Raw genomic sequence first — 14,003 nt, forward strand, 5'->3', positions numbered from 1 at the left:
AAGGAAAGAATAGAATAGGAATAGAATTAGAATAGAATAGAATATAGATTAGAATAGAATAGAATATAGAATAGAATGTAGACTAGAGTAGAATATATAATAGAATAGATTAATAAATATAAATTCAATAAATGAATAGAATAGAGCAGAACAGAACGAAAAAACAGAAATGCTATAGTGGCGAATATCTGTAGTTCAGATGTAGGATGAGGGTAAAGGTTCGTCCTCCGAGCTTGTGGGTTGGTTTCCTAACATTTCGTTATCAGGCTAGGTGACATCTTCAGCAGAGTTTGAAGCTGTTACTTAGCCTGGAAACGAAACGTTTGGAAACCAACCCACAAGCTCGGAGGACGAACCTTTACTTTGAAAAACCAGAAAGTTCCAGTTGCCTCTGGAAAAAGCATCTGTGGGGCAACCATGACCTGGAGGACGGAGAATCTCCACAGACGTATAGAATAATAGACTTGGAAGGGACCTTGGAGGTCTCCTAGTCCAACCCCCTACTCCAGCAGGAGACCCTGTACCATTTTAGACAAATGGTTGTCCAGTGTCTTCTTAAAAGCCTCTGGGGATGGAGCACCACAACTTCGAAAGACATCAAAGGGCAACCTGTATCTTGATGGGGTTGGGTGGGAAGAAGTGAGCCAACCCCATTCCTTTCCCCGTGCATCAAGGCACGGGATGCTGCACTACTTATTTTATTTAGCAAATGTATATATATATCAGCCCATCTCACCTCTAGGATTCTTCAGCAGCTGATGAAAGAACCAAAACTAAGGGCACAAAAATAACAAAAACAAAACAAAAAAAAAGCAAAATAAATAATTCCCTCAACACTGCCAAACTATTTACAAAGTCTGCACTACTATTACTACGGTATTAATCTTCTCATCATTCCTTACTGTAACTTTGTGGCTTGTGTCCTTGCAATTTATATGGACTGTTTCCTAGTATAATTGGATTGCTTATTGTACCCTATGACTATAATTAAGTGTTGTATCTTAGGATTCTTGACTCTTGATGAATGTATTTTTTCTTTTATGTACACTGAGAGCATATGCACCAAGACAAATTCCTTGTGTGTCCAATCACCCTTGGCCAATAAAGAATTCTATTCTATTGTTCCTCACACAGGCTGGGGAATTCTGGAAGTTGAAATCCACACTTAAAACAGTGCAAGAAATGAAAAGCAATTTTAAATCATTGAAAATGTGCTATCTGCAGAATAAACCATCATCTGCTAGAGTCACCTGGCCCAGAGCCCCTAACAAACTTCATTCTAGTTTTGGCTGTTGAGCAAAAAAGGGTCAATGGCTGGTTTGGCCCCAATCCAGCAATGGGACCTTTCAGTGATGTGCTTCAGATAACAGATGGGCAGCAAGATCAGGAAAAAAAATAAAATTTATATTGGGGAAAATGTCCAATTCTAAATCTTGTGCGCATTTTCCAGCTTCGGTGATACAAAAAGGCTGTACAGAGAGCCAGTTTGGTCTAGTAGTAAAGGCACCAGGCTGGAAACCAGGAGAGACTGGGAGTTCTAGTCCCGCCTTAGCCATGAAACCTAGCTGGGTGACTGTAGGCCAGTCACCAGGAGGCTGGGAGTTCTTGTCCTGCCTTGGGTATTGAAAACCAGCAGGGTGACTCTGGGCCAATCACCAGGAGGCTGGGAGTTCTAGCTCAGCTTCGAACAAGAAAAATCAATGGGAAAGCTGGCACTGAAGGTCATGGTCACACGATGTCTCATTTAGCAACTACAACAAAAAAAAAGGTTCATATAATTTGATGCTGTCACAAGATGCCTCAATGACCACACAACTAATTTTCTGGTCAGAGTTGTGGTCATTAAGCCAAGGATCCCCTGAATGGTATATATGTATACCATACATACATACATACATACATACATACATACATACATACATACATACATAATCTACACATCCATGCTTTTTAATTTATTGCAGAGTTCCATGCTTCTAGAGGACCACAGAGAAGAATGTGGGCAAATCTTGAACGAAAGCATCCCAGGCTGAAATGCAATCAACAAATCTACCGTCTCCAAGGCGTATTTATTTATTTCCTATAATTTTATTCCAAATTCAACCAAGGCGCACGTTCATATACATGCACGACCTTAATCGAAGAAGGGACTCGCACATGCGCAGCCACCCACACCCGCCGTTACCCATTTCTTCTCTCCCAAGCCCTGGCCACGCCTCCTCCCTTTCGCCATGCTTTCATCCGGGCTTCTCAGCTCCGTTCGAACGCGCTGACGTCACTTATATAAAGGCCCTCAGCCCCTTTGTTCCTCTTCAGTGCGTCGTTGCAGGCCGGCGGGAAGGAGGTAAGGATGCGTGGTAGCGGATGAGGGAGTTTTCCTTTTTTATTTTTATTTTTTAATGAGGCCTTTTTCATATCATACGTATACTTCTTTTTGTCTCACGCACGCATGCCGTTTAGCGGACCCCCAAGGCCGTTATTTATTTCGTTTTCCGTCCACACACCCCCTCAACGGTTTTCACCCTTCCCGCTTCTTCTCCTCAGGGGGTGGCTGAGGCGCCATTTTAAAGCTTGGGAAGTTAAGTGGGTGTCGGGAAGTGCTGTTTCTTCCCCCCCCCAAAAAAAACACGGGCTCCTCGGAGGGTCGCAGGAGCCGCCATTTTGCGGCTGCCTTTAAGAGTGGCCTCGATGCTTCGTGCGCCCCCGCCCCCTTCTTCAAGGCGCGTGGGACGGGGGGGGGGAAGGGCGGACGGGAGTGCGCACGCGCCGCTCTTTCGGGGAGGCGGTTTTTGCCGAGGACGCATGCGCTCCGCGCGTTCCGTTCGGCCGGCGCACATGCGCGGTTTGCACGAAGAGGCTCCGGGTTTTTTGTTGCTAAATCCGAACGTGGGAATTGCTTTTCCTCCTTTTCTTAAAGGTTGGGTGTTTTATTACTAATTATTAATTATTAGCTTTTATTCATTAAATATGAAACGTCAGTGAAACTGAACATTTAAAAATGTATCGTTATTTTCTTTCCGACCAAATTCGAAAACTGAATTTCTTGGAAATTTACTCAGGTTCCTCAACTTGGGAGTTTTACCTTTTCTACCTCTTTCCTTTGAACTTAAAACTGTCCATTTATATTTTGGAATAAAACCCTTGCAGAATGGATTGGCCGATGTGGTTTTGTGCCTTCAGCAGTCCAGATGCTTTTATTAGGTGGTTTTTTTTTTGTTGTTAAAATGAACGATTTATTCTTTTGAAACAAGTAAATAGTGAGGACTGTTTAGGGAACTGTTAAAAATAGAATTGAATGCAGCTTTCATTCAATAGAAATTTCCTCCAGAAATATATTAGTAACTTCTAATGGGTGGGGTGTTTCTAAATGAATCAATCTGGAGGGATTGGTTTGGACAGACTGTTAGAAATTAAATTCATTTCATTGTATTCATGTAGCGCAATTGAGCAATATTTGTAAAAGGGATTGAGACTTGAAGAAAAACAATTCTGGGGTGAGGGTTAAAAGGACTGTTATGAGGAAATGTGGTTTGTTAATTGTCATTTTTGGTTCATGCTTAAACTAGAAGGAACTTTTACCATGTCATATTGGTTTTTTTTTTCTTTATTATAGCAAGAGGTTGGGCCACTTCAGGAGTTACTTTCTATAAACAGCATGTCATGCAGCAGTAGGAATGAAGTAATTGACTAGTAATGAAAATGGAATGTTTATCAACAATATCTTTTATATGCAGGAAATCCAAAAAGTCATATTGCAGTTGGATGTGACTATATTTTTATGGTTTCTAAAGGTTGGTTGTTTTGTTCTAGATTCCAAAACCTGTCAAAATGGTTGAAGCAGATCGGCCTGGGAAGCTGTTCGTTGGTGGATTGAACATTGAAACGAATGAGAAAGCTCTTGAATCTGTCTTTGGCAAATATGGCCGTATTGTAGAAGGTAAGGGCAAGGCCTCTTGGTGGGGTTTTCAGTCCTGCTGTGATGAACTCAGCTTTTTTGATCATCTGAAGTGATAGGACTTACCTATCCTCTAAGAAGTTCTGAGCAGGCTTATGTGAATCCTGGGTGATCTCCCCCTGTGAGATCAGCAAACAAAATAATGCTTGTTTCTCTCTCAGTTCTCCTTATGAAAGATCGTGAAACCAACAAATCCAGAGGTTTTGCTTTTGTCACATTTGAAAGCCCAGCAGATGCTAAGGATGCAGCAAGAGATATGAATGGAAAGGTAAGAGTGTCTGTTTATTGTGGTAAAACTCAAAAGGAGAGAATTGAAATAGTTTCAAAGGATTGTGAATGTTGATTTTCTAAGACAGAGGTGCCAAACTCATGATGACACAATGTTGTCACGTGACATCACAACTTTTTCCCCCTTCGCTAAACCAGGGGTGTGCATGGCCCGCTGGCTGCGAGTTTGACCCTTGTTCTAAGAGAGACTTTAAGAAAATTTCAAATTGGATAGCAAAGGTTGCTTTCCAGCATCCCTTAAAGGTGGGGGGAACCTAGTATATGAGGTTGTTTTTCCAGTGGTAACAGTATCATTAAAAAAGTGCCAGATATATGCCAAATGTTTGTTGGATGCTCCTCAAAAAATGAGAGGAAAACATGTCCTGTATCACAAGACAGCCACATGTTTACTTCCAAAATGTTAGTATTGCAATTTGAAGTTAAAAAGACAAATGACTTAAAACACTGTAGTAATGTATTTGCAAATCCTACTTAATATTCTCTGGTTTAATGCAAATATAGTTCGTTTGGGGTTGGACTTGGGTATTGCATACAAAATTGTAGTAATGTTTTACCTGTAAATGACTTTTTCTGTTTTAATCGCAATAATACGTGCACAAACAACCATTTTAAATTCAATACAAGTCATTCTAACGACTGTAAAAATACGATTTTTGTAATAAGAGTTGTCTGGAATGCTCTACATGATTCAGTTGTCTCAGCTACAAATTTTCAGTTTTAGTCACAAATTGACTTCTGTGGACCTCACTTGATATTTAAGAGGTCTATAAAGGGGGTGTGCATAAGTGCACTAATGTGCCTATTGTCCCTGTTATTTTTATATTTGTGATTTCATTTTTGTTTGACAAATTATAAATAAAATAGCCAGCAATCAATAAGCATTAGCATTCTGAGTTCCCCTGTGTGCACTAACCAGCTGGGATCGGATGCTGATAATACTCTCAAAGTCTAAACACTGTAATAAGCCTAAAGGTAGGAGTTATTCACAAAGATTGAATTAGATGCCTTTGTTCAGTCTTTAGATGGAAAATCCATTAAAGTTGAACAAGCTACCAAGCCAACCTTTGAAACTGGTAGACGTGGGCCCCTCCCAAGGAGCAGAGGACCCCCAAGAGGCCTTAGAGGTGGAAGAGGCAGCAGTGGAACCCGGGGGCCACCTTCAAGAGGCAGTCACTTAGGTATGTTTAAGTTCCTGTCTATTGACAGCACAGAAGACGTAGAGAAGTTGAATGGAAAGAAGGAAAATAGCTGGACAGAAGGTAAATAAAGTGCTGTGAGCACTAATTATTACACTTCTAAATGCAAAAAAAAGTCAGTCCAAGTAGTGCTTTGGGGTGTCAATGTGCTCTTGTTCTTAGATGAGATTGGTGGTCCTTAAAATCTGGCTTGCCTGAACTTGTATTTCAAAAGCAGGTCCAGAGTAAATATCTACAAGGCACCATTCTATAAATTCCTGCCTTAATATGCAATATCTACAAGGCACCATACTATAAATCCCTTTATGTACACTGAGAGCATATGCACTAAAGACAAGTTCCTTGTGTATCCAATCACACTTGGCCAATAAAGAATTCTATTCTTAATATGCAAAAGTCAGTTTAATATTGATAATCAACAAGTATTTTTTTAATCAGAAACAAACTGGAACATTAGCCATTGTTTGTCAAGGAGCATGTTTCTTGATTTTAAGCGGATGCTGATCAGGCTATGGGTAGCTCCTTGTCTGGATGGCTATTTGCAATCTCTCACAGCTTATCTAAACTGTAAACAAGCTTTAAAAAACAACAGCCAGGGCAATCTGGAGGAGAGCTATCATCCTAAATATGCTTGTGAGCTTCCTTGGAAGTACCTGATTGGCAGGTGAAACATGATTGAATGTCCGCTGACCTGCTTTCTAACCTGTGCTTTGAGTTTACAACAAGAACAAAGAGTTCTTGATAATTGAAAGACTACAGTTACAAGATGGGTGGATGTTACCAGTTTTAGCTGCTTACTGCTTTTCTGTAACTTGTTAATGGCCACGGCCATCGCATTTAAAAGAGGTTTGTGCATAAATTGTGTCATACAGATGTGCACACACAGGCTGAACTACAAATCACAAGCCAATTGGAGTCTAATACAGGTTGTGCAAACCTAGATTTGGTATACAAGTGAGTGTGCAAAACACTAGGTGCGATGGCTCTTATAATTTCTTAGTAGCTTCTCATTCACCCCTGAGGCTAGAGCTTGCTATCCACCAATGATGGATTGTCAACTTGGAAAAGACCTAACAGATAAGCCTGTTTTTACTGTCCCGGTAATTGTCTAAAAAAATACAGCCCAGAAAATGGGCCTATTTCTCAAAATGAGGTTTCTTTTTAGCAGCCTTGATCCAAGGTTGACAAGTCACGGATGTTTCTCATGATGAGGGCAATCCCTCCGAGCATGTTTGTTCTTGGCCCCCTTTTCACTTCTGGTGCCTCTCAGCATCGTGATGGTGCTTCTGAAGTTGTCATGTTCTTTGTCTTCTAGGTTCCTCTAGAGGCCCTCTCCCAATGAAAAGGGGCCCACCTCCCCGTAGTGGGGGACCACCACCAAAAAGACCCACACCATCTGGACCTGTACGCAGCAGTAGTGGGATGGGTGGTAGAGGTAAGCCTTGTAATAAATGCTTTAGTTTGCTCATAAAGTCTTAACTTGAGGGGGGGCTGTTGCTGTGGCACATTGCAAAATTTGGGGCCTTTAAATTCTTAGTGCTATTTGTGAGGGTTCTTTACTCTCCAGGCATTGGATGCACCACACAATAACAAATCTGTATAAAGTACAATTCTGCTCTTCTAAGCCTTGCAGGATTCTGCCGCCACCATGTAAATGTGTCGTTAATGCTCAGTTTCCAACTAAAATCTTTATGGGTAACATAACAACCTTTGCCGCCTTCCAAATGTTCTTGCACTCGTTGCGATGAGGTTGTGCTTAATACGTGGTTCTTCCTCTTCTAATTCCTGTGAATTTGTATAATTGTGCATAGACTTTTGCCTTCATTTAAAAACAAACAGCTCAGTATAACATTTCCCCCACTCAAAATGGGGACGAATGCCTTCGGATTGCCTTGTTTCCAACTCAATTTGGGTTTCTTTTTTTAAAAAAAAATTTTAGCGCCCCTGTCACGTGGCAGAGACAGCTATGGGGGGCCTCCACGAAGAGACTCCTTGCCATCACGAAGAGATGTCTACTTATCCCCCAGAGATGATGGCTACAGTACTAAGGACAGGTAAAACAATACCTTGTTTTGTTAACATCTTCAAGCAGATGTCCTCGGACTTTGCTATTTTGCTTGTCAGTAATCAAAAAGTAACTTCATCTTAATTTCTGTAGTTATTCAAGCCGAGATTATCCAAGTTCCAGAGACACCAGAGATTATGCCCCGCCACCAAGGGATTATGCCTATCGTGATTATGGACACTCCAGCTCACGGGATGAGTATCCCTCAAGAGGTTACAGGTACCTAGAGTTCCATTGTTAGTCTCTCCGTGTTCCATAGAGTTCATATTTATTTAGGAACATCGTTGGCTGTCCGTAAGGATCTCTAGAAAATTGAAAATCCCCAAAGAAGCCAATTCCTTAAGCCATCTTCTCATCTATAACGAGGAGGGCCTGGGCTTGGTTACCAGTAGTCCTCTGCCTTTGGCCCTTTGTCCTTTTGAAGTTAAAATAGCCCTGAACAAATGCTTACAGAGATGGTGTTGGAGCTCCAGACTCGCACGGTCGTGGCCTTTGACCTCACCTAACAAACCTGGGGTTTGATTAATAAAGGCAGTTGACATAACCAAATTGTTGATGGTAGGGATTGCCAACACTTACGTGTGTGTGGGGGGGTGTCAGAATTTAAGACCGCCTTATTTGGTGATGATGGTCATTCCAATCAAATTGCCATTGCAAGTCTGGGAGTGACTAAGGTAACGTGTACTTTTTTTTGAATTAAATATTGATGGCAGACTTGGCTTTGATAACCCTTGTAAAGACCTGCGAGTGCAGACCGTATACATAACTTAGCATGTACAGATGTACAGTGAGTTAAACCTGCAGTATTGCAGGCAAACTCTGCCCACAGCCTAGAGTTTGATCTAGTGGGCCTCAAGGTTGGCTCAGTCTTACCATGCTTCCGATGTCAGCCCATAGTGCCTTTATACTGTGAACTGCCCAGAGAGTGTTATAAGGTACTATGGGGGTGGGTGGGTATAAGCCTTGTTGCTCTTCATGCTTCCTAGAGAAGAGATGGAAAAAATGTTACAGTTTAGAAATGCAGAGGAAAAAAAGCAAATCAATGAAAGCAAGAATAAGGGAAACTGCTTTCTATCACGGTGGGCTTCCGTTACTAAGCCCTAGTAGTTATTCCTCCTACAGCGATCGGGATGGCTACGGAGGGCGTGACCGGGATTACTCGGACCATCCCAGTGGAGGCTCTTACCGAGATTCCTATGAGAGTTACGGTAAGTGCTGACTTTGAGGGCTTCTCAGGAATGTCTCACTAGGCTGCTTCCTTGACTGGCTAGAGTGCTGCTCCTTAGCGGGATTGTTAACATGATGGGTTTTTCTGCTGCAGTGGAAGGGGGGGGAGGGGAAATGTTTTTATTTTAACAAAACGATTGAATTGCAGTTCCCTTAACCTATCGAAGCAAAGTTCAACAATTCTGAATTGCATCTCTCTCACTGGAAAAACAATGGCTGAGTTTCTTCTATAAAAAATAGCAAGCAGTTCTGGAATAATCCCAAAAAAAGAGCTACTTTGTGAAAAAAAAAAAAACCAGCATCTTCAAACAGCCTGTTTTGTTTCCTTCTCTGCCCGATCCTTCCCCCACCAAATAATATTGTGAGCTTATATTTAAGCTCCTCCTCAGTTTAAAAATCAAAAAAAAAAAAAAGTCAGAGAAGCCATTGATGCATTTCTTTTAAAAACTCAGATGTAAAATTGTGGTGATGTGATTTATAGTGTTGCCCTATTACCTGACCATTGAACCTGCAGGTAACTCACGTAGTGCTCCCCCTGCACGCGGGCCCCCTCCATCATATGGTGGAAGCAGTCGCTATGACGATTACGGAAGCACCCGTGATGGGTATGGTGGAAGTCGAGAGAGTTACTCAAGCAGCAGAAGCGATGTCTACTCAAGTGGCCGAGACCATGTGGGCAGACAAGACAGAGGCCTTCCCCCGTCTATGGAACGGGGCTACCCTCCGCCCCGCGATTCTTACAGCAGCTCGAGCCGCGGAGCACCCCGAGGTGGCGGCCGGGGAGGGAGCCGCTCGGATAGAGGTGGAGGCCGAAGCCGATACTAAAAAACCTTTGAAACTCATGGACCAAATCAAGTTTTTTCCTCCTCCCCCCAACACAAGGAATGTGGAAGTTTTATCTCGTTCCCACCCAGAGGACTATCAACACGATGTTTTTAACTTTTTTTTTAATTGTTGCTTGTTAAGTTCCCCTTCATTACTGATGTTTTTTGTGAGGAAAGAGTAAAAACAATGTTTAATTTCATTTCAAAATTGTTAATAATTTCTCTCAAAAAGCAGATGTTAATGTATGCCATTTTGAGCCTATGTACTAGTGTTGTAACCTTTTCAAAGTAAACGTTAACCCTGAAATACCACACTTTTCACTTCATCAATGCAACGGCCAGCCGAAGGCACCCCATGCATCTAAAATGGCCATGGATCGTTCTGCTCACGCAAGCATGCCTTCTCTCTAGGCAAGACCATATGATTTGTTGGAAGGGAGGGTGGGGATGGATGCCAACCCTAAACTATTAAGTGTCCTCTGAAATGCAAAGATGCTCCCAAATAATGACCTACCTTCGGTCCTGTGTTAAAATTCAGGACACCATTCAGCCTTTTTAAGTCAAAACCACCAATGGATAAAGCTGAATGTACATTGTGCCACTCTACGCATTTCCTTAGGCAATTTGCAAGAACCTCGCCCCCCTCAGTAATGTGTTAAACCTGCAGAAAGCGAGCTGCAGAGTTCTGTAAATTAAAAAAAAAAAAAAGAGGTTTGGCCCATTCCATCCAAGAAGCTGCAGAACGTACTTGCTCTTACTGTTTCAAATTTTTGCAATCCTGTAGTGTCTCATTTTTAAAGGAACATCTTTGACTCCAAAGGCAAAATGGAGAAAAGTAAGATAAGCAAAGAAGTCTTTCTCACCAACCTCTGAAAAGCTTATGGCTTCATATAAACAAGTGAAAACTTTCAGCATCCCACAACAACAGCTTTAAAGCATCAAATGCCCGTGAAACAGCAAAAGATGGTAAGCAAAGCAAAAACTAGTTTTTCGGTCTAAGTCAAAACGTGAAACCAAAAAGCTATCGTCCTTTTTAGTACAGTAGGACATGCTGTGCATCATGGCAATGGAAGTTTTTCTAGCTTTTTAAAGAAAGCGCCAAATGGAAAAAAAAAAAAAGTAAATACCTGTGCTGGAAAGCCTTAGGCGAAGCCTTCTAAATTCATCATAACCTTGTCTTGGATGAAAATATGTATGGCACAAAGCTTTTGAAAATGATGCTAAGAAAGCAGCTTGTAAACAAGTCCCCATAAGGGGTTGGGAGGGACTGTTGCTTTTTTTGGCCAGTATGTTTCAATGAAGATACTTATATATATAAAAAAGCAACTTTTTTTTTTTAATTTTAAGAAACGTAAAACCATAATACAATCAGAACTTGGCTTAAATTGCCAAAATCTGTGTTAACAGCTGGGAAATGTCAAGCAAGCCATGATTACGAACTTGATGTTTAGTTGGATGCCTGACTTCTTTTCTTTATACTGTATAGTCTTTGTTTGGGAGTTTTGGTACCTGGGCCGAGTTGTCATGACCCAGGTGCGGCCAGGAAGTTCAAAAGATGCTGTTGAAATGTAGTAAGACCTGAAGACCTCCAACTAAAGTTCCTCCTCTAAACCTTCCAAGCATATTTGCCAGTCAAATGGACTTGCCATGAAAAAGCACCATTGGAAAGAAAATCAGAATCCATAAAGCCATGCGACTTTTTCACTAAGCCATTCCAGTTCATTCCAGTCCAATGAACCTTCCACACCTCAAATGTGTAAAAATGCTTAGATCGTGACAGACTAATCGGCGAGCCCAGGTTGTTGGGTTTTTTTTTGTTTTGTTTCTGTTTCTGGGGTGGTCGTGGGTTTGGGCGGTTGGGCCCGCCGGAATCTTTTACACCGTCTGTAATTGTTGCAGGCTGAGCGCTCGTTCCGTTTAAGATGAGGCCCAGAAAGCAGCCCCTGTGTTGGAAGGAACACCACGTTTGTGAGCTGCATCAGAGCAGCAGGTAAGCTCGGAGGTAAGGGAGGCCTTGAAAGGGCTCGTTTCAGATACCTTGCAAATAAAAGCTTGAAGTAGGACAAGCCCCATCGCTGCTGGTTTGTGGAATTAGGTGACTTTTTTAGTTCTCCAGTTCAGTTTGAACAGACTGATAACACATCCCATTTCCTGAGAACGTTGCTTTTGCAAGCAAGAGGGAACAATTATATGTTCGTTACTAAAGTCAAAAATATTGTATCCAATATGGTTAAAGTGCTGATGTGTGACCTATTAAAGTCTTCTAGAAAAAAAGGTTACATATTGAAACAGGATAAAGAATATTCAGTAGAAACCTTCCAAAATAGCACTTGGAACTACTACTTGTTTTTCTCCCAGTGGACATTATGGCTCACCTAGTTTTTGTGTATCTTCTACTTGGTGTGCCATTCTTAAATCACTTTTTTTTAAAAAAAATTGGAGATATAAACATTTAAACAGCTGGAGAACTAATGTGCTCATGGACTAATGTTCCATTGACCTTAACAAGGGGTGAGCAGACAGCTCTTAAGCTTTTGCTGAAAGCTGTTTATCGTTGAGGCTCAGCATTTCATAAGAGATGATCCGTCACTTGGGAAGGTGTTACAAGAGAGCAGTTGTGGTCATTTATGGCAGCTTGTTCAGAAACTGCAAGCAGCCAGGTATGTTTAAGTGTGTACAACAAGGTAAAGATCCTGAAATGGTTCTTTTTGTGCTATGCGGTTGTTTCATTTTGGCAACTGCATTAGATCGTTTATACTAGCAATTGTTTTGACAGCCTTTCTGTTCTGACAGTCTCCTAATGCTTATTTATATTCTAGGTACAGAATTGTGTGGAGGCCTGTCAAGAAAGAAGCAGACTCAAAAGATGGATGTAAAGTTTAAAGAAGGCAATTTTCAGGAAAGTCCTTTCCTAAATGCCATTGTCTGTTGCAACTACAGACAAGGCTCATATGTGAGACAAAGAGTCTTAAATGTCAGATGGAAATTATTTCTGTCCTCTTAACAAATGTGATTGAAATCCTGGCAGGCAGGCAGACATCCAGCAAAAGCCATGGCTTGTGATTTAAGGGGGGAGTCAGGAGGTAGAATTGGGGGACTTTGAGCAGTGCGTCTTTCTCTCTTCAATAACTGCCAGAGATTAGACTCTGCACTGCAGGAGGCGATGTTCAAAATGTGGCCACTTGCAAGACTGAGCTTCTCCCTAAGAAGAACTCTTCTTAAATCCTCATGTTCAGCATGACATTTATAGCCAGGAATTGCACAATGATTTGATTTCACAAGAATGTCACAGCCATCTATAAAATTGTTTAGGAAAATCTCATACGAATGAGACGGCATAAAGAATTCCCTTTTCATGAAAGGGGATAGTGAAAAGGAGCTAGTGCCATAAGTTTAAGAAACAGGTAAAAAAACGTTTGGGTCAAATGAAAACGTGACGCATCGTGGAAGAGGCTCAACATCTGAAGCTTGGGATCCTTGTATTCACTAAACTTAATAAAGTGTTGGTTTCCTCCTGAGCTCTTCATTACTCCGAAATGGTCTGCGATGACAGTTCCACTTTCCAAACGAAGTCCAGCGCAGGAGTGGCCAAAGGCTACTCAAATGTTTTATTGGGTTCAGTATTGCTGATTAGATAACCAGCTTTTCTGGCAAGCTTTTACGGTGTTTTGAACACATTACAGGGTTTGAATGGGTTGCCAAAAAGGATAGAACTAAGCTTTTTCTACTGAGGGAGATAGAAACCACTGTGGACACTTCTTCCTTTTGCTTTTAAACAGTCTAATAAGAGCTCACGGGGTGGACAAGAACCCTAAAAAGTTGGTCCTGTCCATACTTTAGGGTGGAGATAATCCAGTTAAACAGATTGGGGGGAGAGAGGGCAAAAAAAAAAGCAGGCAGAGAAAGATATTGTGTATTACCTCTGGCCAATTGCAAAGTAGTCAAAATGCACAAAAGATGGTGGGGGCAGAGGGGGAAGATGGTCCAGGAAAAGGTTCTTCAAGACATGAAGGATCTGTGTTGTCACTTTAGGGCAGTGTTGGTCCTAGGGGTCCTGGGTCTAGGTTTTGGCCCCTTTGCATTTCCCCCACCCAAAAAAAAAACTGCATTGGTGAACTTGATCACAATCTTTTGCCTTGAAGAATCGACAGGCGCAGAAAAACCTTCCAACAAGTTAAAGTAAGGAAAAGCCATTGTTCCATTTTAAAGGGGGAGAGCTTGGCAGCAAAAATGAAAAAACATGGCTTTTGTGGAGTGTGCAAAAGAGAATTGTCGGTAGAGGGAGACCTAAGCCAATGGGAAGGGACATTGTGTAGGGCTCAGGCTCTGGTGGAATTGGTGCTGCTCTGTGGCCCACAAATATGTGTGTGAAAGGGACACGCCTTGCTCAGCCAGTTGGCCAGCATGCCCAGGAAAAGAGGGAAGGTGCAGTCATTCTCGGTGAAATA

At 41.8% G+C, this 14,003-nt stretch overlaps 1 protein-coding gene and 1 non-coding gene across 4 annotated transcripts; both read left to right on the forward strand.

The window, feature by feature from the left end:
- Positions 1-2,226: 2,226 nt before the first annotated feature.
- RBMX (RNA binding motif protein X-linked) lies at positions 2,227-9,867 on the forward strand. 3 transcript variants are annotated; one of them, XM_087971916.1, is made up of 9 exons: positions 2,227-2,344; positions 3,811-3,937; positions 4,117-4,223; positions 5,259-5,421; positions 6,755-6,874; positions 7,379-7,493; positions 7,598-7,723; positions 8,627-8,712; positions 9,246-9,867. In XM_087971916.1, the coding sequence occupies exons 2-9, from the start codon at positions 3,829-3,831 to the stop codon at positions 9,554-9,556; spliced, it is 1,137 nt and encodes a 378-aa protein (XP_087828042.1). In that variant the 5' UTR covers positions 2,227-2,344; positions 3,811-3,828; the 3' UTR covers positions 9,557-9,867. The 3 variants fall into 3 exon arrangements, with proteins under 3 accessions (XP_087828042.1, XP_026541092.1, XP_087828041.1); XM_026685307.2 differs by having other exon boundaries at positions 2,228-2,344; positions 8,612-8,712; XM_087971915.1 differs by lacking the exon at positions 2,227-2,344 and adding an exon at positions 2,839-2,917 and having other exon boundaries at positions 8,612-8,712.
- Positions 3,974-4,046, forward strand: LOC113423784 (small nucleolar RNA SNORD61). The gene has a single exon (XR_003372425.1). It is a non-coding gene; the product is annotated as a small nucleolar RNA SNORD61 (small nucleolar RNA).
- Positions 9,868-14,003: the final 4,136 nt, after the last annotated feature.

This window comes from Notechis scutatus, chromosome 10 (genome assembly GCF_049901735.1).
Source record: "Notechis scutatus isolate UNSWTSFEM ecotype Mainland chromosome 10, rNotScu1.2, whole genome shotgun sequence".
NCBI lineage: Eukaryota > Metazoa > Chordata > Lepidosauria > Squamata > Elapidae > Notechis > Notechis scutatus.

Bases quoted from the DNA above. Each gene is read 5' to 3' on its own strand.
- RBMX (XM_026685307.2), top strand. From the start codon at position 3,829: ATGGTTGAAGCAGATCGGCCTGGGAAGCTGTTCGTTGGTGGATTGAAC. The intron at 5,422-6,754 runs GTATGTTTAAGT...TTTGTCTTCTAG, and splicing joins TTCAAGAGGCAGTCACTTAG to GTTCCTCTAGAGGCCCTCTC. The intron at 8,713-9,245 runs GTAAGTGCTGAC...TTGAACCTGCAG, and splicing joins AGATTCCTATGAGAGTTACG to GTAACTCACGTAGTGCTCCC.